This window comes from Drosophila sechellia, chromosome 2R (assembly GCF_004382195.2).
Source record: "Drosophila sechellia strain sech25 chromosome 2R, ASM438219v1, whole genome shotgun sequence".
Lineage (NCBI taxonomy): Eukaryota > Metazoa > Arthropoda > Insecta > Diptera > Drosophilidae > Drosophila > Drosophila sechellia.
In genome coordinates, this window is record NC_045950.1 from 19,384,702 (window position 1) to 19,410,705 (window position 26,004).

Consider the following 26,004-nt stretch of genomic DNA (forward strand, 5'->3'; position numbering starts at 1 on the left):
AAGTTGTGGGCAGAAGCTTAGTTAAGTACCCTATAGCTTGTTTTCATTCGAAGATTATTCAGCATACTTTTAAGTTACACTTCTTTAAGATAAGAAGTTCAGTTGCACACATTAAACTTTTTATTAAAGCCATTTCTTAAAATTAATCCTTATTGTTTTAACTTTATTGATAAAAACCGCGCAATAAATAGTTCGTATAACTGCGTTTTCATGTAAGTGAAACACACCGTCTTCTCTGAAAAGTATAAAAAGTTTTCATAAGTTTTTATTCTTTTTATGTTAATTGCTTTTCAGTCGATAAGGCCTTAGTTATTACCGAAGAGGAATTGGAAAATAACTTATGAAGAAACACATCACCGAACTTTATTGCTTTGGTTCTGTAACGAAGCGTCCATAAACTTTAGTAACCTGTTCCAGCACGAGCTAAAGACGAGCTTCTGATTAAAGCATTCAAAATATGGATGGTTTATTACGCACTTTTCAAATACACATATCATTTTTGGGTTGCTGGTAGGGAGTAGTGAGCACTTGGGAACATACAAAAGAGAGTGAAATGCATTTTAGTAAATGTCTCGAGTTCATCCGTCCGTCGCCTTCTGCCGGTGAATGTATCACCGCTCACTTGTGCAGGTTCTCGAGGAACTCCTTGTGGCGCTGGATGGCCTCCTCGTGCTCCTTGATCTGCTGGTGGTGGAACTCAGCCTGGTGGATCTGGTCGTTCTTGAGGCGATCCAGCTGCTCCCTTTGCTGCAACGAAACGAACAAAGATGGATTCTCTCGATTAGCCGGTGCGAAATACAATTAGTGCTAGTAAGTCGTAAAAAGCTAATTGCTGGTTGGCTAAGCCCGCCCATCCCGGGAGCTCGCTATCAATATTGATGGACTGTCATTATTAGCTGCCAGCCATATAAGAGGCTTTGCTCCAAGAGCCAATATTTGGTTAGCAATTTTCAGACCGAACCCGTCACACGGGCCCACAAAAAGTTCGGATATCGCCTGGGTGACCACGACAAACAGTCGACGGAAGTCTGTGAAGAGTGCGAAAAAGATCGGGGGAAAACCACCTGCCGCCAATGAACCTGAATCATTGTCTGCCGTTCTGCCTGCTCGTCTTCAAGCCACCAAGCTACAAGCCTGTTTTCAGTTGATAGTTGGCTACCGAAGTGAGACGTCGAAGAAAGTGTCGTCAGATCGGGGTCACCGTATTAAATTATTGCGCATTGTTAGGCCGCATCTGGCCAAATATCAACAGACCCTTGCTCTTAATTGGTCGTCAACAAGTAGACAAAGCCAGGCCACGCTCCACTCTCTTCGATCTCCGCCTGCCAGCCAAGCCAGCCAGCCTGCCTGACTCTCTGCCACTTATCAACGCCTCAGGAACCAACTCGCTTGATAAGCAGCTGCCCTTAGTTCGAGCAGAACATTTACCATCCGACTGTGCTGTGGAATTGTTATGGTGCCCCTCCGGATACTGCTGATCGCCTCCACACTGACGCTGGCCCTGGGCTATGGCGTCGGTGCTAGTGGGCCGCGTCCCGTGCGCACTGTGGAAACGCTGACGCAGTGGGGCCAGCTGGAGTTTGGATTTCCCACGGCGCAGGATCGGGAGAACGCCCAGGCGGCGGGTAATCTGGTGCCGGAGAACGGCACTCCCATCGATGTGCAGCCACAGTACATGGCCAATGGACAGATGAGGCTGTTCACCACTATTCCGCGCTTCGTCACGGGCATTCCCTACACCTTGGCCACCGTTTCGGCGACGCAGGGCAGGAATGGCCCGCTGCTGCAGCCGTATCCCAACTACTCCTGGCATAATGCGAACGGCGAGGACTGCGATCGCATAACTTCCGCCTTCAGAGTGGCTGTAAGTGGAAAATGTTCGGACAGCTGAGCTTTTTCTACATTGAATCTCTTCCAGATCACCGAATGCAACCAGATGTGGGTGATCGATTCGGGTGTGATTGGAACCACCCAGCGGTGTCCACCGCAGTTGCTGCAGTTCGATCTGGCTACCGATCGCTTGCTGCATCGCTTCCGCTTCCCGAACGATACATACATCGCGAGTGGATCGCTCTTCATCACGCCAAATGTGCTCGTCCAGGATCCTCCGCCTAGGGGAACCTGCAGTCGCACCATGATCTATGTGGCCGATGTGAGCTACCATGGCTTGGTGGTCTACGACCACCAGGCGCAGGCATCCTGGCGTGCTGAAAACCGATTCATGTATCCCGATCCGGACTACGGCAAGCACACCATAGCAGGCGAGAGCTTCTACCTGATGGACGGCATGTTTGCGCTGAACAACGACAAGCGCAAACTGTACTTCCACCCGCTGGCCAGTGCCAGTGAGTACTCCGTGCCACTGAGTGCGTTGAACCGGCAGCAGAACTGGGCCAATGGGCCGGAGGCTCTGCCGGAGGAGTTCAGGCTGCTGGGCAGGCGGCGGAGCGAGTGCGCCGCGTCCGCCATCGATGGCAGGAACAACGTCTACTGCGTCACCTTCAATCCCGTCAAGCTCTTTGTGTGGAACGTGAATTCGCCGTACAATTCGCGAAACTTTGGCAATCTGCCAGCCAAGTCCGATGAGCTGCAGTTCGTCAGCGGCATGAAGGTGTTGCGGAACCGAGACGGGCAGGAGGAACTCTGGATGCTCTCCAATCGCTACCAGGTTTGATGTTCAGCAGGCTTTTGTGTGCCCCTTAAACTGATTGTTACGATTGTTCCCTTAGAAAATCGCCGCAGGTACACTAAACTCCAAGGAGGTCAACTTCCGCATCCTGCGCCGCAAGTTGGATGATGTCCAGGGCGGCGTCTTCTTCTCCAACGACGAGGATCTAACCAATCGCCTGGTGTTTAGCTAGTGACTACGTAAATCCACTAAATTGATGTATGTAAATATTAGTTGTGTTGTGCAGTTCTCTGGGGGATCGTCGCGAATTCCGCCTAAGTGCTAATAACAGCCTATCTCAAATTGTAAAGATTCCGCAAAGCCTAAGAAATATATATGACGTGTAAATATATACCATCCTGTGGTAATCATTCCCTTGAATAATTTAAATTTTACGACTGCGAAATATTTCAATTTACTTCGCTAACCAGCCATATAAATGCACATAAAACGATCAAGTTGATTTGAGAAAGCTAACTTTACGGTTTCAAGCTTTCAAAGAAATGTTGACTATAAAAGTTGATAAAAGTTATTGTGAGAAATGGAAGAATTGGAGGTTCTTCTGCATATGTTTGCCTTATGTATAAATGCGTCCGAAGCTTTACTGTATTATTTTAATTTTCAAATTTCTTGCGGCACACAATTTGTGGCAAAGTTCAGGGTCACTTGTTATCGCCACAAGTCTGTAGTCCCAAGCAACAGTCTAGCCACTCGAGTCCCGCTGGCCAGTAGAAGCCTCAGTGGCTTGAGATTAGACCTGATTTAGCGCCATCAAGTGACCTTAACTGTTTCGGGCATCAGCAGCATCGATTGGAACTGGATTGGGAACTAAATTGTACTGACTGGATAATGGATCACACTTAATGGGGCGACGAACCCAGCAATCGGTCCAAATGGGTGGTGGCGTGCATAATTAGCCAGCAACAGCAACAGCACCAGCAACTTGTTTTCCGAGGTGGACACCAGTGAACAGTAAACAAACTGCCATGGCTCGACCAGAATTTCAGTGCACAGAGTTTTGGGTGTGCAATTAAACCAGTTACAAAAGCTGACCCGCTTAGCCTGCTGAGTGGCTGACTGGATTAGAAAGACATGGGCCCGCAGCTTGGCGCGCATGTGCAGTATCCGCTCGGTCTTTAAGTGGAGCAGTTGTCGCGAAAGTGAAAGGATTACGGCATGGAGCATTGGATTGTCTTCGGTTTCTGCTGTTGCTGCTGGCTGGCAGCATCCGCCCAGGCCTTGGAAAGTGTCTTTGGAGCCTATAATCTGGAGCTGGAGTTCCCATCGCCGCAGGAAAGACAGCGCGTGCTGAGAGAGGGACTCTACGATCCGGGCAGCGTGATCCCCATCGATGTGGACGTCTACTACAAGCGTAAAAGTTCTCCATTTCAGCACAAAAGCCTGCCTAATTTGCTCTCTAATTCAGATGGCGATGCCACGCCCTCGATATTCGTGACCATTCCGCGTTTCGCCAAGGGCGTTCCATACTCTCTAGCCTACGTCACAAACGAAATGCGTCCGAACGGAACTCTACTGCAGGCTTATCCCAGCTACGAGTGGCACAAATCCCACGGAGCCGACTGCAATGGCTTGACTTCGGTGTACCGCACTCAGATAGACGAGTGCGGGCGCATGTGGATCCTGGACAGCGGAGAGATCGACTTCATTCAGCACTGCCCGCCGCAGCTGTACGCCATTGACTTGGAAAGCGGAAAAGTCGTGCATCAGTACAAGATGCCCAAGCGATTGTACAAGGAGGGCGTGAGTCGCTTTGTCACGCCCACCGTGGAGCTGGATGCACACAACTGCGATGTGGGATTCGTGTACATGGCGGACTCCATTGGAGACGGCATTGTGGTGTATGACGTGGCAGCCCAGCAGTCGTGGCGTATTGAGAACAAGTTTACGTATCCCCATCCAGACTTCGGCACATTCATGATAGCAGGCGCGAGCTTCCAGTTGTGGGACGGCACGGTGTCCACCACTCTAACGCCCCACGGCTTAGGTGGCCGGCGGATGATGTACTTCCACTCGCTGTCTAGCGAGTGGCAAATGGCCATTCCGTTGGATGTGGTCAAAAACGGCAGCAACTGGCGGCTGAACGATGTGAGCGCTGCCTTGGATCAGTTCCAGTTGCTGGGCAAGCGGGGAAGTCAATGCGTTGCGGCGGCCATGAGCGAGTCCGGCTTTCTGATCTGCGGCCTGGTCCAGCCGGCCAGCATTTTGGCCTGGAACATCCGCACCGGCTACAGCCATCAGAATCTGGTCATGCTGGTGGAGGATGAGCAGCGCCTGCAGTTCGCCAGCGGACTCAAGATAGTGCGGAACCACGAGGGCAAGGAGGAACTGTGGGTGCTGTCGAATCGGCTGCAGAAAGCCTTCGGAGCGGGTCTGGACTACAAGGAGATCAACTTTCGAATACAGAAGTGCGGGGTTCAGGAGCTGCTCAGCGGCAGGCCTTGCAACTAAGTCGCTTTCCACTGCTGCTCAATAAAGCTAATGATGAAATAAGTCGGTCTCTGGGTCACTCACCTTCTTGTAGAAGTACTCCTCCTCGCGGGCAGCCTCCAGCTTGCCAAAGGCCCCTCCGGCCTCGCGGATGGAACCACCGCCGCCGCCTCCCTTGCCGACGCCACTGCCCAGGTCGCCCACCTGGCTGCCGCTCATCTTGGCCAGCCTGTGGAGCGGAAAAAGGAGGGGGAACCATTAGAATCTTCTGGTTTGGTGCAGTTACGCAACAGTGGAGTGAAGTCAGCATAGACTGCACACACCCACATGCGCGCAGGGTGAAAGCGATTTCGATGGGATCGGAATTGTTTATCTTATCGCACATTGTGGAAAGTGTAAGTTGGGGGCATACATAACACTTTGAATATGGCGAATGAGATATGAGTGCTCTGTTAACTGTTGTAAGCCAATTAGCAGGTAGTTATGTGCGAGGGTTAAATGTGGGAAAAACTCACTGGACTCCAGCGGGGTACAGGCGAGATGCGGTACGACGTACAACGAACATTCTGTTTGATTCTTGTGTAGTTTAGCTGCAGGAGAAGCGAGGAAAATACAATTTATTGAGAAAACTCCATTACGAAAAGTAACCGTAAAGCGGTCCCCTTAACGAAACGGAGTGCATTGAACTTTTTCGAAAGCCAAGACGCAATAAAAGCGCCGCTATTTTTAGCCAGTTCTTTGTTTGTTGTTTGCATAAAATATATACACGAATACCCAATGCACATAGTAGATTTAATGCCGGAAAAGTGCGGCGCGGTTGAACTTTACTTACTTTTTTTTGCGACGACAAAAGTATTCTGCAGAGTGACCGTAGACGTACCCTTAAATAATACCTTCGCGGCAGAGCGAGCGCAGTCGGCGTGGTCTATCGAATATGCGAGCTTGCGATCTTAATCGATAGCACTTAACGCCTTTGCACTTAATACCCTTTGCACACTGCAAATAAAACTAAGCTTCTTCTGTTGTTTCTTTAACCATGGTAAATTAATATTTCAATTGCAGATTTCTTAAGTAGCAACAAATTGAAATTCTCAATTGACTTGGCCTATAAAAGCTTTAACTTGAGTTCTCGTCGATTGTTGCCTTGATCCAGTCGACGTAGTGCGTCACATTCGTGGCCACGCCAAAGCTCCTGCAGGATGCATCCCCGTAGCTGACAAGTCCGAGCAGGAAAGCCCGCTTCTTGAACCCGAAGAGCAGCTCCGCGCTCAGCGGGCCTCCGGAATCCCCAGAGCAGGCCTCGCCGTCCACGCCAGTGGTGCAGAATTGGGACTGATCGACTTGGACGTCGAACTTGCTCTTGCAACGCGCATGCTCGAGCGCAGACAAGGTGGTCTCCTGGAGAATGCGGCTGGGCTTACCGTCTGCGGTGCGACCCCAGCCAGTGAGGGTGTAAAACTGAACCTTCTCCAAAGGCTGGTTGATGGACAGACAGATGGGCCTGATGCGGTCTGGGGAGCAAATGAGTCACTAAGCGGATCGGATATATGTGGCATCCTTGAGTTACCTGAGAAGATTACTTCGTGCGCCATGCGCAGCAGGGCTATGTCGTGCTTGAAGGGATTAAGCGGATCGAACTGTGGGTGCGAGATTTTTCGATCGATGCTGACCTCCAGGAATGTTGCTGGCGAATCCCGGTCATGTCCGCCGAGCAGAACTTTCCTGCAAGAGTAAGACTTTAAAAGGGGCTCCTAAAACACCAGTCGTGTGCATACTTGATGGGCAGCGTGGAGCAGCTGGATGCCGTCAGCACAAAACCTGCAAAAATTGGCCATTTAGAACTTAGCTCATCCAGATACCTTCATTTGGCTTACGTACGGGAGGTGATGAGCGAGCCGCCGCAGGCAAAGCGGGAATCCGTGTGCACCATAATCATCCACGGATGCGCCAGACTCTTGGCATCGTGGCCTCCCACTACCCGCCGCACTCTGGTCATGCTCGCCCCGGCTCCACAGTTCTCCTCCAGCAGGTAGGCCGATCCTCCTCCGAGGAGGAGACCGAGAAGAAGACACGCTGCCACCAAGAAGACGTTCATGTCAAAGCGAAGTATGAGCCAATGCCCGCACGAGCGCCCTTTTATAGCGCGCCGAATGAAGATGTTATTTATTACAACAAACAAATCGTGTTTCTTGATCTGCCTCCATATAAGTGAATGTGAATGTGCGTTCTTCCCCAGAATTCTGCCCACACCTCGGTGAAAGCGAGGCTTCTTTGCGTATAGCGTTAAATTGGCTGAAGATAAGCTTCGCTTATGTACATACATACTTATGCAGATATTATTCACCCGACTGGTGCCTACGACATAAGTCAGGGGAGGCATTAAACCACTCGAGATAAGCGTCAAAATTGGCTTGATAATATTTTCTTAGAAAAGCCAAAGAAATGTTATTACGGGTAGCTCCCGTACCCTAGATTCAAGGATCCGCTAAAGTGTTTGATGGCGTCCACTATCCAGTCCCTGTGGTGCGTAACGTTGGTGTAAACGGAGAAGGAGTTGCATTCCTTGGACCCGTAGCTGACCACTCCGTACTGGAAGGTCAGCAAGCGGTCGACAAAAGAAACCTGTGCGCTCAGCGGGCCTCCCGAGTCGCCGCTGCATACATCGCTGTTTGTGCTAGCAGCACAAATCTGCGACTCATCCACCTTCTTCGAGGGGTATTTTTTTTGACAATAGTAGAGTTCGGTTTTGAACACAGTGGCCTGCTGGAGCGTCAGGCTGGAATTGGCATCGTCGGTCTTACCCCAGCCGGTGATGTTGAAGTGGGAACTTCCGGTCATGTGTCCCTCGACCAGGATACAGATCGGCTGGACGTAGTCTGAAAGAGGTGTCCACTGCTTAGGGAGCCCTGGCTGCTGAATCCATTACCTGAGTCATTACCTGAGTACTGGACGAAGCTCTCCATGCGCAGCAGGCCGATGTCGTTGTCCAAGTCTGCGTTAAAATCCGCATGCACAATCTTCGTATCCACAGCGAGTTCATAGGCCGTGGGCACGCAGCCTGACGACGAGAAAATCGTGCCAGGAACGAGGGTGTAGTAATCGCCCAAGTGCACTCTCCTGTGGAAATGGGAATTCGTAAGTGTTCGCCGAAAGGCAGTGCTGCCGCACTTACATGTGTGTCGGCACGATGCAATGGGCGGCCGTGAGAACGAAGCCTGGAAAGATTAGCGGCAGGTGACTGGACGAACAACTCATTCGTGGGCCACATTGGAATACTTACGACTGGTGATTAGAGAGCCACCACATAGTTTCGTGCCTATCACCTTTACCATCCATGGATTTGAGAATGGGGCTGCGCTTGCTCCTCCAATGATTAATGGGGTAATTCCTGCCCTCGTCGTGGCACAACTGGAGTCCAGCAGTTTGCCAAGTGCTCCTTCACCCAGCTGGATGGAGCAGACCAGAAGAGCTAATCCAGCTGCGATGAACTTCATCTTTTCGTGGTAATGGAGCGACTGGCAAGCTTAGTCGAGTTTGAGTTCATTTTATAGATTTATGTTGAACTGCTGATAATAGTACATTCTTTATGGCCCGCCAACGGAAACGGCTATGATAGGAATCAGTGTTTCCGTGCTCTCATTGGTTTTATTTACGCATAATCATGAGAAATTCCACCACACTACCAAAAGTGAGACCCCTGTGCTGATAACTTGTGACTTACTTATCAACGAAAATCTTTTAATTTTCACATTTGAAGTTGAAAATTTTTCACTCGCTTAGCTTTTCGATTAACCCTTCCAAATGCAGTTATCGGGGTAAACGAATATTCATCGCGAGCAGTTGCGAAAAATAATTTAATCTATTATTTACTAACTCCAATTTAATAGTAACAAGCAACTTAATTTATAAGTTTGTTATAAATCATATAACAAATCATTAGTGTGACCGAACTCAACTCATAGGTGGTGTCATAGCCGCATAGTAAGACCGTGTTTGGATGTTGCAGTGCACTCTCCAATAAGAATCAAGTTTAACTTCGTTTCAAATCATTTATTCGCCGATTTCACGTTGGGTCCGACACAAACAGCTCTGAAATGTTAATGCGACAATTAAGACTAATTTACTGGCCGCCTAGTGGTGCTCGGCGTGCTCCTTGGCCTGCGATTCGGCCCATGCCTTCTTGTTCTCGGGCGAGTTGGCTGAAAGTGGACAGAAGGGGGAAGTGCATTAGTACATGGGGCCCAGAGGGCGCGAGGCGAGTGTTACGCACCCAGCTTGCTGATCTTATAGAACACGGGCACGCAGGCCACGGCCGCAATGAAGTAGTAGCGCCAGATCCACTGGTTCTTGATGTAGTGCTTGATGGGGAATTGGGCTATCTTCGCGGAAAAGGTGTACGGGTAGCGCATGGGGCGTCCGGCGGGTTTCTCGGCAGCAGCTTTGTCGGCCATGGTAGCTGCGGATGGTCGCATTAAACGAAATCAATTTACGCAAAAATTATGTAATTTTCGGAGGCGGCGGACGAACATACGAACCTCACAAATAAAAGACAGCTATGGGAATGCCAACTCGTGCGGCGAGGAAAGCACCAAAAATGACACTGGCTACTGGCGAGTCTGGCAAGGCCGGCCATGTGTTTACCGCGGCCAATCGAAACGGTTATCGATTCACTTGCATCGCTATCAGCTGGTGGACGTTTTTCTGCCATCGTGAGCAAAACTTTCGAGTTGCTTTTCCCGAATAATAATAAAGAATCGTAAGGTAAAGACAGCAAGCACACTGCTTAGGCGCTATAAGCCACAATAAGCCAGCATCGTGCTTACTCATAGACGCAGGATTCAGCTTGGATCTTAATTGCACCGCCACAGGAGACTGAACCTTTAACCTTTTCACATCCTTTTCCACCTAAATTGCCATGTCTCTCTCTTTTCAAGCTTTCAAAATGGTTTTAACTAGCGAACAGGTGCCACAGGTAGCTAGCTTGCCTCTTAGTAACTTATCTGCCAAGTAGCGAGAATCCCAAATTTAGTTTTTATTTAGCATGTCTGCCGTTTTGATTTCGTATTGGATCCAAAAAGTTTGATTGTTTTACATTTTGTTTCATCAAAAACTAATTCCGTACTCCCTAACTGCAGACTGACGCCCAGACTTTGAAGAGCAAGCACAAGAAGCAGAGGCAACGCAATCGACCGCGCAACAAACGAAATCGCCAGGAAGACAGCCAACCAACGACCCAGGAAACATCAGTCAACGTCGCCGCGAGTGCAATGCCCGGAAATGCAGTGGATGCAGTGGCCACGGAGAAGACTCGTGACCAGATAATGGCCGAGCGGGAGGCGAAGAAGCTAGCCAAGCAGGCCAAGAAACACAAAACTGCACCGACTCCTACTGCCGCCACTCCTGCTGTTCTGACCACTCCCGCTGCTCCGGCCACCAAAATCATCACTGAGGTGGAGCAGACGACCATAACCACCAAGCTGACAACCACCACCACAACAAAGGTGCAGGATGCAGTAGCTTCAAAGACGACTCAGCCAGCTGCGGTAAATGGCAAGGATGTGGAGGCGGGGGAAAAGACACGCGAGCAGATCAAAGCGGAACGCGAGGCCAAGAAGGCAGCCAAGAAAGCTGGCAAAGGCGGAGGAGCCAAGGTAGAGGGCATCACACAACAGCTCGCTGACCTGAAAGTTGCAGAAAAAGCTCCAGTCGCAGCCAGTGCTGCACCTTCGACAACAGAAGCGGACCAGGAAAAGGTAACTCGCTAGCTTTAAGATTCTCTTGCTTCATATACATCTCGCCTCTTGCACAGAAGAAGCCAGCACTTAGCAAAGCGGAGCGTCGCGCTATACAGGAAGCCCAACGGGCAGCCAAGGCCCAGGTACAGACTAAAAAGGCCCAGCCTGCAGCCAAGACTCCACCCAGCGCAGCTCCCAAAGAGCCGAAGCTGAGGAGCGTTTCCCCCACCAAAGCGGCCACAAGCAGTTCCCCCGGCAAATGTCCAGCCAATACGCCCAATGTAGACTGCCGGGTGAAGCTGTTCAACCACCTGGTGTGTGCCAAGGAAGACAGCCAGTTCATCAACGATCCACTCGTTCATCCGAGCATTGCGCGCTTGGGTGTTCAGTACGCCAAGCGCACAGTGGTCGGATCCAATGCTCGATGCATTGCCTTCCTGCACGCCCTGCGCCAGGTTGTCCACGACTTCGAGACGCCCGCCAAGAAGGAGTTTGGTCGCAGCCTAGACGCCGCCGTGAAGCACCACGTAGACCACCTGCACAAGTGCCGCCCGCTGGCTGTGTCCGTGTCCAATGCGTACAAACAATTCAAGAACCAACTGACACAGCTGCCGGCGGATGTTCCCGAAACGGAGGTAAGAATGAAAATACCTTTTTAAATCAATTGGTAACATGCATTTGCTCAACAGTTGAAGGAGCTGCTCGTCCACTTCATCGATACTTACATGGAAAATCAAATCGGCAAGGCGGCCCAAGCGATCAGCGGGTTCCTGCAGGAAAAGATCACCGATGGCGACGTGCTGCTGACCTTCGCCTGTTCCTCCCTCATTCAGTTCATCTGCGAGGAGGCCAAGCGGCGACAGGTGGCCTTCCGCGTGATTGTCGTCGATTCGCGACCCGGATGCGAAGGCCAGGAGCTGCTGCGCCGACTGCACGCCACCGGGATTCCGTGCACCTACGTGCTGATCAACGCCGTGGGCTATGTGATGGCGGAGGCCACGAAGGTGCTGCTGGGAGCGCACGCCCTGTTGGCCAACGGATACGTGATGGCGCGCACGGGCACCGCCCAGGTGGCCCTGGTGGCCAATGCCCACAACGTGCCGGTGCTCGTGTGCTGCGAGACGCACAAGTTCAGCGAGCGCTTCCAGACGGACGCCATCGTCTACAACGAGCTGAGCGATCCCAACCAACTGGTGCGCGGCGACAAGTGCCAGCTAAGCAACTGGGCGGCCAAGGGGAAGCTGTTGCCGCTCAACCTGAGCTACGACATTACTCCGCCGGAGCTGGTGAGTGCCGTGGTCACCGAGGTGGCCATCCTGCCCTGCACCAGTGTGCCCGTCATACTCCGCATCAAGCCAGACATTGGCTACTAATCAGACTTCACCGATCGCTCAGTAGAACTAGCAGTTGTTGAATAAATAAGTTTTATTACACTTTGATCAAATCGACAAACAAGATTGATGCGTAGTTCATAATTTACGGGTATGCTAGTGGAATATACTTCATGCCAGGGACCGCTGCTGCGGAGGAGGGCTAGGCCCAAGTGTCTGTACATCCGGAGACCGTCGAGTTCCTCGGAAATTATAAATATTTTGATCAAGAGCAAGTCTACGCTCTGACATGCAATTGTACTTTCCGTGCGGGTGGGGCTGGGATTGGCAAACAAGTAGCTCTAGGTTCTAACAACAAAATACAGTTTTGTGCCCGGCTTATAGACTAGGACGATGCCTGGAAGCCAATCGCTGGTGGATTGATTTGGTTTTGCTCTTTTGATTTCCATTTGCAACAACTTGAATGAGCTTCTACAAGCAGCTAAGGCTACAAATGCAACAATAAATACACACAATAAATTTAATAGCGTTTCCATATCGATCGCACACCCTAGCTCCGCTCGATCCCTCGATCCTGCCCGCCTTCCTCTACGGGCTTTGCTTTTGCATTTGCCGGAAGCAGCCCCGGCACACCGGCACCGGCTTTCCACTGTCGTGTCCTGGCAGAGCCACGTTCTTGTCTATGCAGCGCTCGCAGAAGATGTCCCCGCAGCGCCAGCAGTGAGTCTATTCGAGGATTGGATCATCATCAGTGGGAGGCTTGCTTAAGTACGCGGAGTTACCCACCTTTTTGCTGAACTGATCGAAGGGCGTGGAGCAGGAGCAGGTGGTTACGTTGCGCATGGGCTTCCAGTCTACGGCCACGGAGTTGATCTCCTCGGGCAGCGCCTGTGGCGGACTGGATTGTTCCGCGCTCAGCGACAGACTAGCGAAGGACATGTTGCTGGCCTTCAGCGGATGATCGTCGTCAGCGGCAGACAGTTCGCTAAGCTTCTTATCGTAGTTGTATCTGCAATAAGGGGATGGATTATATAGCATACATGCCAAGCTAATATCTAATATCTATCATTCGCACTTGTTGTCATTGATCTCGTTGCTGGAGAGCTCCTTGCTCACTTTGCCAGGGGCGCTGGTGGCGTCCTGCAGTTTCTTGGCCGACTTGGAAATGTAGATCTTGAAGCTGGCTATGCGCTTGGTCAGATGCTGCACGTGGTCCTCCAGCGAGTTGCAGTGCTCCTTGCTATCGAGCAGAAGGTCGCCCAGTGGCTCCCGCGGATGAATGCCGCTCTCGAAGCGACTATACATGCCGCGCCAGAACCTGTGTGAGAAGCGCATAGTTTATATAGGATTAGGCTCACTACAGAAAGTCCTCACTTGATGCACTGCGGTGCCAGGTTGGCCTTGATGGCCTCGTCCACATTTGGCTTGTACAGCGGGTTGATATACTCGTTCAGGTGGTTGGCCATGTAGCCCCACAGCGAGAAGGTGCGCTCGGCCAGCTTCAGGTCCAAGCGATCCTTCTCGCAGTTGCCCACGAAGGTTCCGAATTGACATGAGTGCACATGGTCGTGCAGGATGAGCAGGAACCGCTCGTTGAACTCGAAGGCCTCGCTGCGCTGCGACATTAGCTGCCAGGTGCAGTCCAGGAACTGTGTGAAGATCGGCGACACCTCGCGGGCATCCGTCTGGATGTGGCCGCAGCGCTCGCTGAACTTATGCCCGAAGGCCAGCCAGTCCTTCTCGATCAGCGCCTGGAAGCCCTTGATGGTCCGGTAGTAGGGGTTCAGCATCAGCTGCGCCAGCGAACAGACCTGGGCCGTGCGGTCCCAGCCGTCGGAGCAGTGGACCACCACCGAGACGCCCTTGTCCACGGCGTTGGCGATGAAGCTGCAGGGTCACACACAAAGGATGTTTACAACTCAGCCCACAATGCCATTGGGAGATTCTCCTGTCTGTTGGCTCACCTCGACGTGTCCAATATGGAGCGAATGTGCTTCAGCCAGCCGGATGACTCCAGGGCATTTATGAAGGCGCTCATCGTGGGCGACTTCTGTTCGCAGGCCTCCAGCACCTTTTGCAGACTGGCGCGCTGTACGTGGATGTTCTCGATGCCGAGGAAGTGGAATTTGATGTTCTCGTAGAAGGCCTCGTTCTCGTATCCTTTGCCGGCGGCTCTGTTGGCCATGGCATTAATCTGCAAATGGCGTAAATGGATTATTTGCATATGCTGGCCCCGGGGGATTCCCGGTATTCCCCTGTCACACTCACCCGTGGTCGTGTGTCCACCACATACATGTAGTCCGTGTTGGAATTCGTCTTGCGTATGGCCTCCAGCATCTGCTCGTCCTCCAGACAGCGGGCACTGAATCCGGACAGGGGCTGGCTGCAGCGGCAGATGGAGGCCTGCAGTGTTTCATAGTTATAATATAGGTTACTGGTGATAATAGAAGTTATGTATATCCTCGCCTCACCTTGTTGTTGTGCAGATATGTGAGCGCCGGCAGCCGCCCCTTGGAGCGGAATCGCGAGCTGCTGATGAGCATCAGCGTGGTGGCCTCCTTGGGCACGTAGATCTGACGCGGATAGGTGTCGCACAGCTCGTACTTCTCGTTCATGGTGCACAGTGTCCAGGCCTCGTTGGGCACCAGCATGTGCTTGAACTCGGCCTCCAGCTTGAAGTAGTCCCAGCCGGCGTTCTTGGGGAAGTCATCCTTGTTCGGCTGGTAGTTGAAGCAGTACAATTTGTTGATGGACACTGCCCGCGGGATAGGAATGTAGGCTTGTGAATGGCGGCCGCATTGTTGTGTTTGGCGAATTCTTACCCGGCTGGAAGAGTTTCAGCAGCGAGGTGTAGACATCGTGGCACTCGGAGTCCTTGGGAATGACGAAAGTTACGGACAGAAAGGTCTTGCAGCGGATGAGCAGCGGAGATCCTGTCGTGCTCAAGGGAAGCTTCTCAATGCTGGCCACGTGCATGTGCAGGATCTGAAGAGGACGCAAAGCGTAAATACAAGTATGATGATTGCTGCTTATGGTTTGCTGCCCTTTGTGAGCAAAACATCCAAGAAGGCAGCTTGCGACCGTGACTTCGCCCAAGGCTGCTCTTATGCAACGCTGGCAAAAGCAAAACTCCACTCCCGCCCCTTGGACAACCCAGCTACGTGCCCGAACAGAACTGCTTTCGCCACTAAATAATTGATGCGCCCCAGGGGCGGGCAGTAAAGAAAGCGGGGCAAGTCAGGGGCGGGTAGAAGCAGCCGGATTATGAGGAACTAAGCAACCAGTTTTCAATGGCGCAGAAAATCGATAGCTGCCCCCTCACGGCGGCTCTCGTGCTCTGATCCTAAGTGTTTTCACTTTTAATTAACCACTTTGCGCGGCCCCCGCAAGTGCGACTCATCCGGCATCCCGGACACCTACGCTCCTGGGCCACTTGTCCACTTGTGGCACTCGGATGCGCCAACTTGCTCCGGGGAGTGCATAATTAATACGATTTATGCGAGGCAATTAAAATGCAATGCTTGCCTGCTTCCGGCCAGCAACCTCGTTACGTATACGCAGTGGGCAACTTACACGGCTGGAATAATTAAACGCATTTAGTGGCACTCGCATGTGCAGGGATTTGAGCAACAAATCCGGCGGTGTGTCCAAAGGATATGCTTGTCGAGCTTGTCGGGCACTTATTGTGCAATAAACCAGGGCTTTTTCGCGACTATTCAGGCCGCTTATTGTCAGTTTATCCATTCAATTTCGCTGCAAAAATCGCATTCGCCAACATAACGAACCTTAAGCCTTAAGCTGCAGCAGCTTTTCAAACAATACCCAGTGAATTTAAAGCGGCAGCAAGGAAATATGCTTGCAATTAACGTACACAAAAGCTGTGCGAATTCAATTCGGATGTGTGCAATGGGGCGTATACGCAACACGCTCGTGCAAACATTCGTTTGTGTGCCAGATTGCGATTGCAGGAGGCGAATTAAATTCCCTGGTAGGTAAATAAGAAACTTAAAGCGCACCTAAGACATCAGTCGGCTGACTGCCAGAGGGGCTCTAAACTTTTTGACAGCTGCGAGGTCGGTGCTAAACCGAAAAGAAACCCATTTGAGCACGTTCGCAGGCAGCGGACTTATTTGCCAGCACAGTGGTGACTCACATAAACGTTTTGTGGGCCACGCAAATTCACATTTGCCACTCCAGGCGACGAAAGTTGTTAGCAAAGGAGCTACCGTATTGATGATGTAATTATGGGGCACTTACCCAGGTCTCCTTGTTGCTGTCGGGCTCCACGAATATCAGATGGGTGGCCGTCAGATAGAGGGTGCCCACCGTGGGATTTTTGGTATTGTAGCGATCTATCATCCGCACATTTTCCACCTGCAAAAACAAAAACAGAGCCAGAGAGAATGGAAATGATTACAATTGGGTTTAAATTCGCCCTTTCATTTCAGCTGTGCCCCCGGCTGACGTCAGCGGAATCCATATAGTTTTGTGGAAACCCACTCGTACGTACACATTGCAAACCATATAGAGTCAACTGCATGAGCACGAAGAAAGGAGCTAACTTTTTCAATCAACTTTCAGCGAATCCCCGGCTGAAGTGAAAGGAAACTTCATCAAAGATTCATCAAAGCCGAGTATATGTCAACTATAAAGCATCACCTAATTATAGGCACCTCTATATGTGCTCCTTGCGGTTAGTTGCTTTGCATACATTTAATAAAACCGTCGGCCGACCAGCGGCACATTAATTCCTTTGATGGTCCTCCAGGCCGGATTCCCCAACCCAACCTATGCCATGCCGTCGCTTCCCTTTTTCCGTTTCGCCTGCGCCGGCTTTTATTGCCCAGGAGGGTCTACATATTCCATTTCCCCAGAGCCGTTCATCATCGGACTTTTTTCCTTTCATGTCACTTAGATTGAGGCCCTTGTTTGAGCCGGGTCCATTGTCGGGATAGATAAGGTTAGTTAATTGTCTGATTTAGCCAGAGGTAGTTCATTACCCTCGCCCAGCGGGCAGGCAATTAAAGCGTGGACTTAAGATAAACAAATTTGCCTAACTAAGCATTTGAACTTTAAGGTCGCACGAGCTGTTAAGCAAGTTTAACCTTGCAGTTTGATAAACTAAATCTTATATAAGCATAATGCAGAGTACGAGTATTTGATTCGATTTATTATGGTTAAGTTGCACATGCAGAAGCTAAATTAGTTTCTTGGCAACATGGCGTATACTTGATGCACGATTATCAAACGAACTGAGCCATAAAACTAATTATATTTCGAATTTCGAAATTATCAGATACACACTAATAAAGACAAACGAAGTGCATTAATTCAATCTGCGTATGGTGCACATGGGGAGTCTGTGCCATTGCCCATTGCTAATCAACATGGGAAACCTTGACAATCGCCAGTCCGGTGGCCTGCACTTGATGTACGAGTGCAATTTGCCAGCCGATGGCAGTTGCATCTGCGACTTTGATGGAAAACCCATTCCATTAATTGACCGAGCTCCGCACCCGAGTGTCCCGCTGACAATGCAACAATCTGTCAGACTTGTGGGTGCCCCGAGGAGTGATTGTGGTGACGCACTTGGCGCCCGGATGCAGTCGGGATGGCAAGGACCTGCTCCTCCTTCCTACACATGACCCACATAGGAAACGGGTGTCGGGAAGGGGTCGAAGTTAGCTTTTGGCAGCCCACCGAACATACTGCCTGTGTGCTGATTTGCATATTTTCCGGCCAGTAGCCAGTAGCCGTGGCCATGGGTGAGATGGGAAAATTAGCACGATTTGCTCGCCATGATTTGCATGGGAACGTGGGGAGCGGGCGGGTTTACCTTCTTGTGCACACTGTTGCCGTTGTAGAAGACCGGAGCCTCGTTGAACTCCTCCTCGATCCAGGAGACCACCTTCTCGGAGACGAAGGGCGGCACGGGCACGCCCCACAGCCTCTTGTTGCCATCCGGCGACTCCTCCGTCTCCGGCGAGATGTTGTCGAAGCTCAGGCGCAGCGCGGAGGTCGGGGACAATTGGCGCTCGATCTCGTTGAACTTGTTCATGAATCGGGTGAAGTCCATTGTGGGACTGGCGGGCCGCTTTATTGATTTTGAATCAGCAGCAGCAATCGTGTGCTGGCAACTCGAATGGAATCAATACGAGTTTGTATGGGTAGAATGGCCTGGGACTTTCAGTTTTCGCCTCACGAGCGCGAAACTCGCGCTATTCACTGGCGATTTGCTGTGCCTTTTTGTGCGATTTTCCCCCACGAATATGAGTGTGTGTGGTTTGCTTGGGGCAGCGCGAAGTGTTCCCGTCGAGCGATGGAATGGAACTCAGTTGCCTGCGACGAATGCGCGCGCTTAAAAGCGCGCTACGATTTTGTGTTGGGGAAATTTGCCAAGGGAAATTCTCTCTCTAACGAAGAAAGGACAATTTGGACAGTTTGATACATGGAAATACCCTGTAAGGATTAGGATTTTACTAAACAAACGCTTAAGTAAAGAGCATGATATTTAACTTCACTATTAAATGATTAACTGAAAAGATACTGCTTTTAATTTAAGCTACAAAAACGACTAATAACTTCTACTATTAAGTTTACATTACATAAAATAGGTATTTGAATTTGAAAGAATCTTCTTATCGATCTTAGAATGCACATATTTCATATTTTAAGAAACTTCTCATGATTTATGTAAGCATTTAAGATAGGTAATTTCAGTTCCGTTACATTCAAGGGCAGCTCTAAGTTCCAAATAATTTTCCACACTTGCATTGATAAGTAACCCATTTCGGGGATGCGGGAATCCCATCAACTTCGGCCACAACACGAACCCAGTTAAATAGGCCACGTCAAAGGACAGAAGTGTGTGTGTGGCCTCCCATTTTGGACGCTGAGAGAACCTTCCACTGATTTGGATGGACGACTTTTCACGGTTACAAATTGAGGCTGAGTGGGTGGATTCTGGGTGATTTTGGGATGGGAAGAGAGCGCGGCTCGAAACTTATTTACTTTGCATTCTATGCGCATGTTTTGGTTCCGCATTAATGGACGTGGATTTCTGGGAGTGCTCCCACCTTCCCGGGGCGGAGCACCCCACCTGTGTGGGCGGAGTAGCCGGTACTTTTCCCACGGAAAGGGCGCAGGTGGAGCACCCTTTCCATCGATTTCCAAGTGTCCAGCCCCTGCGATGGATGACTCACAGCGCCTTCGCGGCAGCCCAGCCAGGTGCTCCACGGTGGTCGCCGATGGATGACCCTGGCTGCATTGCACCCTATCGCATTGATTAAGCTGATAACTAACCTTGGCGAGCTTTATTTCGTCCATTGTTTACGTTTTGATTGGGTTTTCCTGATGCCTCACGTGAAAACGAGCCACAAAGTCGCTGTGCACTGATTCGCCCACCGGTTCACAAGCACACGCAAGGAAGCCTCGTTAAATTGTTAGAAATGCACTAGTGGTTGCGTTTTTATTTTCATTTTTTTTTGTAATTATTCCGGAATAATAATAAATTAATTCTTCGAGGCGATTGTACAAACTAGTGATGTACTCCAGTCGATTGGGTCCACCCCCGAAGTTATCGGCCGTCGACGGCTATCGGCGGCCACACTTTGCGACCGTCTGGCAGCCTTGGCAAATTCAAATGTTGTGCGCAAAAATGCATTTAATGACGTTAAAGTTGAAACACATACAAGTAACAAGGAACGCGATGGCTATCAAAAATTGACTGACTAGCCATTCAAGTGCACTTCAGGCGTGGGCGGAGAGGGTCTAAATGCGGTGAGTGGTCGTCGTGTTCATTTACGCAGTCCTACGTATTTGGTCCAGACGCCCTTGCTGTCGAAATAGGGCTTGTTCCGGGAGCAGATGATGGCCTCCCTGAAGACATCGGCGTAGGAAGCGGGCATGGTCGTGTGCTTATACAGATTGAAGAGGAACTCGTATATCTGCAAGTATTCTCATTGGTATTTTGCAGGGAATGGTAAAACGATTTTGTTGCAAACCTTAGCCTCCTGATCCTTCCAAAAGATGTGATCGCACAGGAACTGCAAGCTCTCCGGGAACAGCGCCAGCCGCTGCTTGTCGTCCGTGGCCACCACATCGACGCTGCCCAACAGCACGGCGCAGCCCGAGAGCACATCCACGGCTAGGATGAAGATGTCCAGCAGGTAGAGCGCCCTGTTCACCTTCTCCTTGTTGGAAGCCTCGGCCAAGAGCATTTGGATCTCCAGGAACATCTCCGCTATCCAGTTGCTGGAGTGCTCATCACTCGCGAAAGCGTACAGAGTGGCTGCCAGGTGGCGGTAGAAGAAAGGCCGCTCCTCCGCTCGTTTCTCGTAGGCATCTATTATGGGCGTGAGCCACTTGAGAGGATTTGGAAGCTTCTCGTTGTACAAAACCAAGTAGCACCGAATGATGGTCGCCTTTTTCAGCTTGCCCACCGGCGTCTCCCACCAATTGGCTGGCGTCGTTAGACCATCAATTGCATTCGGATGCAGTGTGGCCACCACTTCCGTGTAGCGTTCGAAGAGCCGTGAGTCCAGATTCATCGAGTCCATGTAACGCTCAACAATCAGCGTGAAAACGTCCAGCACCTCGGGTATGTCGCAATTGCCGGTAAAGATGTACTTGACGCTTTCCAAAAATTTTTCGAACAAGCATCCTGAAAAGAAACTAAAGCTTCGGGGAATTGCTCATTCAGATACAAGCGGATTGGGACACACCTTCAACAAAGTCGTTTATCTGCGATTCCTTAAAACAGTAGACAGCCACCTTCTCGGCAAAGTTCTTCAGAATCTGGAGGCTCACACTGCTCGCAATCTCTGGCAGCAATGAGAAGAGCAGCAACAGATCCTCCTCGAAGCAATTGGGCTCAAAATCGATGAGGAAGTTCTCCAGGAGACGCTTGGCGGTTCCCGAATTGACGGCCTGATTCTTGGCAATTATGATGCAATATTTTCGCGCATCGAAGGACAAGTGGAAGAAGCTAGTGAGGCAACTCCAGTCCAGCGGCGGAATCGGCTTGGGAAAATTTTTGGACAGCGATCGCAAAGCGAAAGTGACGGCATACGGTTCCGGGACGTAATCTCCAAAGCGCGCCTGGCTCACCAAATAGTTGGTCACTGCGCGGAGCGGACTAGTGGCAAACAAGCCCACCAGCTTCCGTGGCTCCGATCTACCCTCGGGCAGGCGGTAGACTCCACTGCGGAAAGCATTAATCTCACTGTCTATGTGATGGGAAATCAAGTCTGCCGCGGCATCTCCGCACTCCGGGCGTATCTTCTGAAGTAGCTGCACCCACACCTCACCGGGCACAGTCTCCTGCTGTAGATCCACAACTTCGCGACCTCCGGGACCTCCAGCTCCCACTCCTCCACCAACGATTTCAAAGCGAAATTGTGCTGGAATGTGCCGTAAGTTCAAGGTAACTCCAGGCTCGTAGTTCCTAAGGGCAACTAGGGCATTCCGCACCTGGGCAGCATCCGTGCCCGGCCGGCTAATGGCTTGCCACAGGTGCTCCACCGCGTCGTCCGCCAACTTCTCGTACTCCAGGGTGGGCGTCTTCAGCATTGGTACGAGTCCAAAGAGCCTGTACAGCGATTTGAGCGTCTGCGGACGCATCTCGTTGCGGAATTTACTGCCCAGCGCCTGCCAGGTGGAAGCAATGTTCACGGTGTGACTATCACACAAGGAGTATATGGCATCCAGGGCCAGGGATGTGGCCAGATCGCCCGCCTCATCGGAGGAATGGTTAAGGGTGTTGCTAAGATGCGGGAGCAGCTCCGTGCCATGTAAAGTGGGTCTGGAAATGAGTAATAGTCGATCAGAAAATCATTTTGTATAGAAGTTATTTCAAAGCTACTTCTCCTGACAGATCTCCCGCATGGCATGGTTGCGGGCTATCTGCAGCTCCCAGCGCTTGTCATTGTCCGGCAGTGGTTGGGCAATCTGCTTCAGCAGGAAGGGATAGGTGCGCCTCTCCACTCGCCATAGGCGCACATAAAGGTCCACGCAGAATGTGCCGTTCTCGGTGGAAAGATTTCGTATGGTGTTCAGTATCATGGGAACATTGTCCTTTAAACAACACATTGAATAAAAAGTAGAGGAGTAGATGTGCCACATCTTACCTTGCACACGGCAAAGCTGGCCAATCCTCTGAGCAGCTCCAGCTGCAGCTCCGGATTGTTCTCGTGCGCGAGCTTGAAGATGTATGTCATGAGGAAGTCGTAGGCGATGCCCTCGTTGACCTTAACGATTTGCAGTATGACCTCGTAGATCTTGAACCAGCAATCCACGGGCGGCTTTTTCGACAAGAATAGCGCGCGCAGGAAGAGGTGCAGGCGCTGGCAGAATACCGTGTTGGCCTTGACGTTCAGGGCGTCCACAAAAGCGAACACATCCTGGTTGTCGGAGGCGTCGAAGGACTCCACCAATGTGGCCAAGTCGAAGGCTATCGCAATGTCCGGATGATAGTTGCGCATGTGAGCGGGCTTCAATTGCTTGGTGGAGATCACCTCCGCCTCCTGGTCGGATCTCTCAGTGTCCAACACCTTCTCGACTATCTGATGGGCCAAGGCCAAGCCTTCTGCGGGTATGAATGCAGTCTGAGACATCCACTGAATAATTCCGTCCAGACACATGTTCAGAATGTATTCATGGCCACAGCGCTCCTGCACCACCACGAACACGATGATGCGCAGCAGATCCGCCAGGTAAAAAGGGGACAGCACGTGCAAGACCTCGGCAAGAAGAACCAGGAGCACATGGTAGTGGTCCTTCGTGTGCTCCCGCGTGGCATGGAGCACTCGCAGCAGGCACTGCAGACTTGGACGCGGATCGATGCCGTAGTTGGCCAGCTGTTTGATGAGACACGCTTGATAGATGCCCAAATCGATGGACTGTGCGTGGTCCTCTCGCTGCAGAAAGTGGTCGATGGCCTCAATGACCAGAATGCTGGTGCACAGGCAGGTGTTTGCGTTGTTGAACTTGCTCCACGCCAACAGCTCCTGCATCAGAGCACGCGCCTCGGGTTGCTTTCCACTTAGATTGAGCAGACAGGTCCAAATGGGCTTTACATCGTGCAGAGTTTGTGGATTGCAAAGCACGTAGAGAAACACCGGTCTCAGGTACTCTATGCTGTAGTCCCGAATGCTAAGAATGTAGTTAGGATATATGATTTCGGCTTCAACTGTCCAGTATCTCATTTGGCCTCACCCTTTGTCGTGGTGCTGACAAATGCCAATGATCTTGTTGGCCACGTCGTGCATGTTGGCACTAGAGTGCTGGAACAGCGAGATCAGCGGATGCTGCTGCGTCTTCAGGCCATACGCACACTGATAGGACTCCTGACCCTTGAGGGACGACGTCCTGCGCTTCAGGCTCAAAAGCTGCATACCCAAGATGCTCTCCGTGATGATGGCAAAGTGCATTGGACTGGAAGCAAAAGCCACGTAAAGTAGGATTAAGATGAATAGTTACTTAAACTAGGAGTGACACTTTTAGGTGTTTACAATCCTCGCAATGATTAAGATGGAACAACTGTAACAGCCGATTAGCGCTCACTTCCGGAGTAGCAGCTGCAAATCAGCACTCAAGGACGGAAGCCTCTTTTGCGGCGGAGGTGGAGTGAATCGCTTTGCGTTTGACGAGGTAATTACAATTCACGCTCTGGCCACAAGTCGCCCGGGTTCGGCCTCTAATTGCAGGCCAATTAATATGCAATCCTTTTTGCCTGCACTTGCAACTCGGTTGGACTGGCTTATCAAGGTTAATTCCGGTATTACATGACCGCCTGTGCGTCCTTCGCCGCTCCGCAACATTTCAGGTTCAATGCCAGACTTTTAGTGGCTCTGCATACATCAAATATTTGCCAGTCAAGGCTGCAGGATATGATATGTGGGTGTAGCGCTGCGTGGCGGGAAATGGCTAATAGTTTTTACGGAGCCCTAGGCATAATCGCTGTTGATCCCCGAGATTGACGACTGCGGATTGCGGCCAAGCGGAAGCCGAGTCAATGCCAAACAACTGGGATTTTGGATCAGCTCCGGGTCATAATTCATTTGCGCATTTGCTACATGACGTGCCAAGTGCTGGGCAATTAATTTGGGGCACGCGTCCAGCGGAAATGCGAGGGCTTGCGTGCGTCGACGGCCGGAAGGAGGGTCAACAATGTTGGAGGCACTTGGTGGCAGGCGTTAAATGGCGCGTTAATTAACTGCCAGCACTGGGGAATCCACGCTGTTTGCGCTTCAGCTTGAGGCAGACTCTGGCTGGCTAATTTATGCACCTTAGTGGGCAATTTTGCAATTGGAATCGCTGCGCTCCACTTAGGCTGATAGACCAGCACGCCAGTCGCCCTGCTGTTCCACCTCCTGCCTGCTGCAGACCTCCGGAAGTTCAAAGGTGCGCCATGTATGTGGGTCGTGGGCGGGTTCTCTGGCCAGATAGCCGTCCCGTTGTCCTCACCCCGCGTTCGCCAGCATGGAGAGCAGGCTGTTCTGCACTCCGTTGGCTTCCAGGGCGCCCTCGTCCACCAGGCGCACCAGCGTCTGACAGCTCATCAGGCAGAGTTGCATGTGGTCGTGCTTGCACTGCGCCTTCAGGAACTCGATTTCCTTGATTTGGTGCTCGGGAAGCTGCTTCTCCCGGCTCTCCACCACCTTGGCGTAGATCTTCTCCAGGCAGGAGGCCAGCTTGACCACCGAGCTGTGCGGCTTTATGCTGGCGAAGTCCTCCATGGTGCTGAAATAGCAAACACAACTACAAGTTAGCTGGCGTTTTTTCGAGGCGCTGCGATTTATGGTTTGTTTGGGTCCTAGGATTTGCTGGCCCAGCGGTGCGCGGCGCGTGTCCTTTCTGCTGCTCGGCTGTCACTCGAATGGAGTGGAAAATCCGAAGCGGTTTGAACATTGCCGCGTTTTCCGGCGCTTTCTACCCCCGCCACCTACTCACATTTTCCGTGTTTACCGCTTTCTTTTATCGGTTCGTGTGGGCTCATTTCATGCGAAGGCTGCGGGTTGTGGCACTTCAGTTGGTTGCTTGTTTTACACTCTAATGGCTGTTTTAGCAGGGAAATTCGTAGAGTGCGTGCAAAATCAAAAGCCGGTCGCGAATTGTTTTCCTTTGTTGATAGAGGTCAGCTGTTAGAGTGGCCAGTCATCGACTTGGGCTTTTGCAGGGTGGCAACGCTGTGCGCGGCAACGGTTTCACTGAGTTTAATTTAAAAATTTGAATTTCTATCTTAAGGATATCTTACATAAATTCTAAGTTAATTTATTTTAATAAAAAGATTATCTTAATTAAAGTGGTTTTAAATTAATCGAAAGCAATCTTAAGCCCACGTAGCGTCAGCATTGGAGTTAGCATGATTTCAAATTTAAGATCAATATATATACACATTAATTTTAATTTATTAGGACTTCTATTTAGTTTTTCAGTACTTTGGAATAGTTACTACTATAGTTTCCTTTTTGTTCATTCAATTGAAATAAATCAAAGTACTTCTGGCCTGTACCTACAAATCTTCGTTTAATTTATAAAGTTGTGGTCTTTTATCGTAATTTGCGTAGTGGTAATTAAAATGCCAACGACTCGAGGAATGCGTAAATCTACCCCAACTGTCCGTAATTAAAACAATTGTTAAACTAAATCCGTACTGCAATAGAATTTCGCCATTGTCCAGGAAACAATTCGCTCCAATTGGATTTCATTAGCTCCGCTTGGCAGCCTCTGCAAACTCGAAGTACGCAAGTTATCATTCGGATAATGGATTTCTCTGGCCGAGGAACCAGCGATTTTTGCCCGGCACCGAGTTGACCCGTTG

At 50.7% G+C, this 26,004-nt stretch overlaps 8 protein-coding genes and 1 long non-coding RNA gene across 13 annotated transcripts; 4 read left to right on the forward strand and 5 right to left on the reverse strand.

Moving 5' to 3' along the window:
* Window positions 1–435: 435 nt before the first annotated feature.
* On the reverse strand, window positions 436–6,015 carry LOC6615700 (ATPase inhibitor A, mitochondrial). The gene is made up of 4 exons (XM_002040035.2): window positions 5,949–6,015; window positions 5,632–5,706; window positions 5,201–5,345; window positions 436–747 (listed from the first exon to the last, which is right to left on the reverse strand). Exons 2-4 carry the CDS (start codon window positions 5,679–5,681, stop codon window positions 619–621), a joined length of 324 nt encoding a protein of 107 aa, XP_002040071.1. The 5' UTR covers window positions 5,682–5,706; window positions 5,949–6,015; the 3' UTR covers window positions 436–618.
* On the forward strand, window positions 816–3,020 carry LOC6615701 (protein yellow). Its single transcript, XM_002040036.2, has 3 exons — window positions 816–1,864; window positions 1,919–2,668; window positions 2,730–3,020. The coding sequence occupies exons 1-3, from the start codon at window positions 1,454–1,456 to the stop codon at window positions 2,859–2,861; spliced, it is 1,293 nt and encodes a 430-aa protein (XP_002040072.1). The 5' UTR covers window positions 816–1,453; the 3' UTR covers window positions 2,862–3,020.
* Window positions 3,782–5,179, forward strand: LOC6615702 (protein yellow). Its single transcript, XM_002040037.2, has 2 exons — window positions 3,782–4,040; window positions 4,095–5,179. Exons 1-2 carry the CDS (start codon window positions 3,845–3,847, stop codon window positions 5,135–5,137), a joined length of 1,239 nt encoding a protein of 412 aa, XP_002040073.1. The 5' UTR covers window positions 3,782–3,844; the 3' UTR covers window positions 5,138–5,179.
* Window positions 6,016–6,133: 118 nt separating the features above from the next.
* Window positions 6,134–8,625, reverse strand: LOC6615703. The gene is given in 8 exon segments (XM_002040038.2): window positions 6,134–6,627; window positions 6,684–6,838; window positions 6,892–6,934; window positions 6,995–7,534; window positions 7,567–7,992; window positions 8,055–8,278; window positions 8,280–8,331; window positions 8,397–8,625. Coding segments are annotated over 8 exon segments (2,049 nt in total). The 5' UTR covers window positions 8,611–8,625; the 3' UTR covers window positions 6,134–6,232.
* Window positions 8,626–9,151: 526 nt separating this feature from the next.
* LOC6615705 lies at window positions 9,152–9,730 on the reverse strand. Its single transcript, XM_002040040.2, has 3 exons — window positions 9,652–9,730; window positions 9,387–9,572; window positions 9,152–9,315 (listed from the first exon to the last, which is right to left on the reverse strand). The coding sequence occupies exons 2-3, from the start codon at window positions 9,565–9,567 to the stop codon at window positions 9,248–9,250; spliced, it is 249 nt and encodes an 82-aa protein (XP_002040076.1). The 5' UTR covers window positions 9,568–9,572; window positions 9,652–9,730; the 3' UTR covers window positions 9,152–9,247.
* A 40-nt stretch (window positions 9,731–9,770) lies between these two features.
* Window positions 9,771–12,306, forward strand: LOC6615706 (translation initiation factor eIF-2B subunit delta). 4 transcript variants are annotated; one of them, XM_002040041.2, is made up of 5 exons: window positions 9,791–9,877; window positions 10,051–10,088; window positions 10,252–10,869; window positions 10,926–11,486; window positions 11,541–12,306. In XM_002040041.2, the coding sequence occupies exons 2-5, from the start codon at window positions 10,059–10,061 to the stop codon at window positions 12,222–12,224; spliced, it is 1,893 nt and encodes a 630-aa protein (XP_002040077.1). In that variant the 5' UTR covers window positions 9,791–9,877; window positions 10,051–10,058; the 3' UTR covers window positions 12,225–12,306. The 4 variants fall into 4 exon arrangements, with proteins under 4 accessions (XP_032572900.1, XP_002040077.1, XP_032572899.1 ...); XM_032717009.1 differs by lacking the exon at window positions 10,051–10,088 and having other exon boundaries at window positions 9,771–9,877; XM_032717008.1 differs by lacking the exons at window positions 9,791–9,877; window positions 10,051–10,088 and adding an exon at window positions 10,122–10,193 and having other exon boundaries at window positions 10,929–11,486.
* LOC6615707 (myotubularin-related protein 6) lies at window positions 12,259–19,951 on the reverse strand. Of its 2 annotated transcripts, none has more exons than XM_002040042.2 (10): window positions 19,485–19,951; window positions 16,440–16,556; window positions 15,005–15,167; window positions 14,654–14,937; window positions 14,451–14,585; window positions 14,147–14,376; window positions 13,557–14,069; window positions 13,258–13,500; window positions 12,969–13,191; window positions 12,259–12,908 (listed from the first exon to the last, which is right to left on the reverse strand). In XM_002040042.2, the coding sequence occupies exons 1-10, from the start codon at window positions 19,506–19,508 to the stop codon at window positions 12,771–12,773; spliced, it is 2,070 nt and encodes a 689-aa protein (XP_002040078.1). In that variant the 5' UTR covers window positions 19,509–19,951; the 3' UTR covers window positions 12,259–12,770. The 2 variants fall into 2 exon arrangements, with proteins under 2 accessions (XP_002040078.1, XP_032572897.1); XM_032717006.1 differs by lacking the exon at window positions 19,485–19,951 and adding an exon at window positions 18,019–18,510.
* Window positions 16,566–17,039, forward strand: LOC116800679. Its single transcript, XR_004361552.1, has 3 exons — window positions 16,566–16,684; window positions 16,764–16,875; window positions 16,951–17,039. It is a non-coding gene; the product is annotated as an uncharacterized LOC116800679 (long non-coding RNA).
* Window positions 19,826–25,421, reverse strand: LOC6615708 (focadhesin). Its single transcript, XM_002040043.2, has 8 exons — window positions 25,134–25,421; window positions 24,648–24,923; window positions 23,397–23,615; window positions 22,310–23,333; window positions 22,045–22,256; window positions 20,906–21,984; window positions 20,186–20,844; window positions 19,826–20,128 (listed from the first exon to the last, which is right to left on the reverse strand). Exons 2-8 carry the CDS (start codon window positions 24,917–24,919, stop codon window positions 19,979–19,981), a joined length of 3,615 nt encoding a protein of 1,204 aa, XP_002040079.1. The 5' UTR covers window positions 24,920–24,923; window positions 25,134–25,421; the 3' UTR covers window positions 19,826–19,978.
* Window positions 25,422–26,004: the final 583 nt, after the last annotated feature.

Excerpts from the sequence above, each read along its gene's own strand:
- LOC6615700 (XM_002040035.2), bottom strand. The coding sequence starts at position 5,681 with ATGTTCGTTGTACGTCGTACCGCATCTCGCCTGTACCCCGCTGGAGTC. Across the intron at positions 5,346-5,631 it reads CTGTACCCCGCTGGAGTCCA|GCTGGCCAAGATGAGCGGCA; the intron begins GTGAGTTTTTCC and ends TCCGCTCCACAG. Across the intron at positions 748-5,200 it reads AGGAGTACTTCTACAAGAAG|CAAAGGGAGCAGCTGGATCG; the intron begins GTGAGTGACCCA and ends GTTTCGTTGCAG.
- LOC6615701 (XM_002040036.2), top strand. The coding sequence starts at position 1,454 with ATGGTGCCCCTCCGGATACTGCTGATCGCCTCCACACTGACGCTGGCC. Across the intron at positions 1,865-1,918 it reads CTTCCGCCTTCAGAGTGGCT|ATCACCGAATGCAACCAGAT; the intron begins GTAAGTGGAAAA and ends AATCTCTTCCAG. Across the intron at positions 2,669-2,729 it reads TGCTCTCCAATCGCTACCAG|AAAATCGCCGCAGGTACACT; the intron begins GTTTGATGTTCA and ends TTGTTCCCTTAG.
- LOC6615706 (XM_032717007.1), top strand. The coding sequence starts at position 10,158 with ATGTCTGCCGTTTTGATTTCGTATTGGATCCAAAAA. Across the intron at positions 10,194-10,251 it reads TTTCGTATTGGATCCAAAAA|ACTGACGCCCAGACTTTGAA; the intron begins GTTTGATTGTTT and ends CCCTAACTGCAG. Across the intron at positions 11,487-11,540 it reads CGGATGTTCCCGAAACGGAG|TTGAAGGAGCTGCTCGTCCA; the intron begins GTAAGAATGAAA and ends TTTGCTCAACAG.
- LOC6615708 (XM_002040043.2), bottom strand. The coding sequence starts at position 24,919 with ATGGAGGACTTCGCCAGCATAAAGCCGCACAGCTCGGTGGTCAAGCTG. Across the intron at positions 23,616-24,647 it reads TCCATGCTGGCGAACGCGGG|TCCAATGCACTTTGCCATCA; the intron begins GTGAGGACAACG and ends TTTTGCTTCCAG. Across the intron at positions 20,129-20,185 it reads GGAAGGATCAGGAGGCTAAG|ATATACGAGTTCCTCTTCAA; the intron begins GTTTGCAACAAA and ends GAATACTTGCAG.
- LOC6615707 (XM_032717006.1), bottom strand. The coding sequence starts at position 18,258 with ATGGACTTCACCCGATTCATGAACAAGTTCAACGAGATCGAGCGCCAA. Across the intron at positions 16,557-18,018 it reads GCAACAGTGTGCACAAGAAG|GTGGAAAATGTGCGGATGAT; the intron begins GTAAACCCGCCC and ends TTGTTTTTGCAG. Across the intron at positions 12,909-12,968 it reads TCGATCAGTTCAGCAAAAAG|ACTCACTGCTGGCGCTGCGG; the intron begins GTGGGTAACTCC and ends ATCCTCGAATAG.
- LOC6615705 (XM_002040040.2), bottom strand. The coding sequence starts at position 9,567 with ATGGCCGACAAAGCTGCTGCCGAGAAACCCGCCGGACGCCCCATGCGC. Across the intron at positions 9,316-9,386 it reads CTATAAGATCAGCAAGCTGG|CCAACTCGCCCGAGAACAAG; the intron begins GTGCGTAACACT and ends GTCCACTTTCAG.
- LOC6615702 (XM_002040037.2), top strand. The coding sequence starts at position 3,845 with ATGGAGCATTGGATTGTCTTCGGTTTCTGCTGTTGCTGCTGGCTGGCA. Across the intron at positions 4,041-4,094 it reads TGTGGACGTCTACTACAAGC|ATGGCGATGCCACGCCCTCG; the intron begins GTAAAAGTTCTC and ends TCTCTAATTCAG.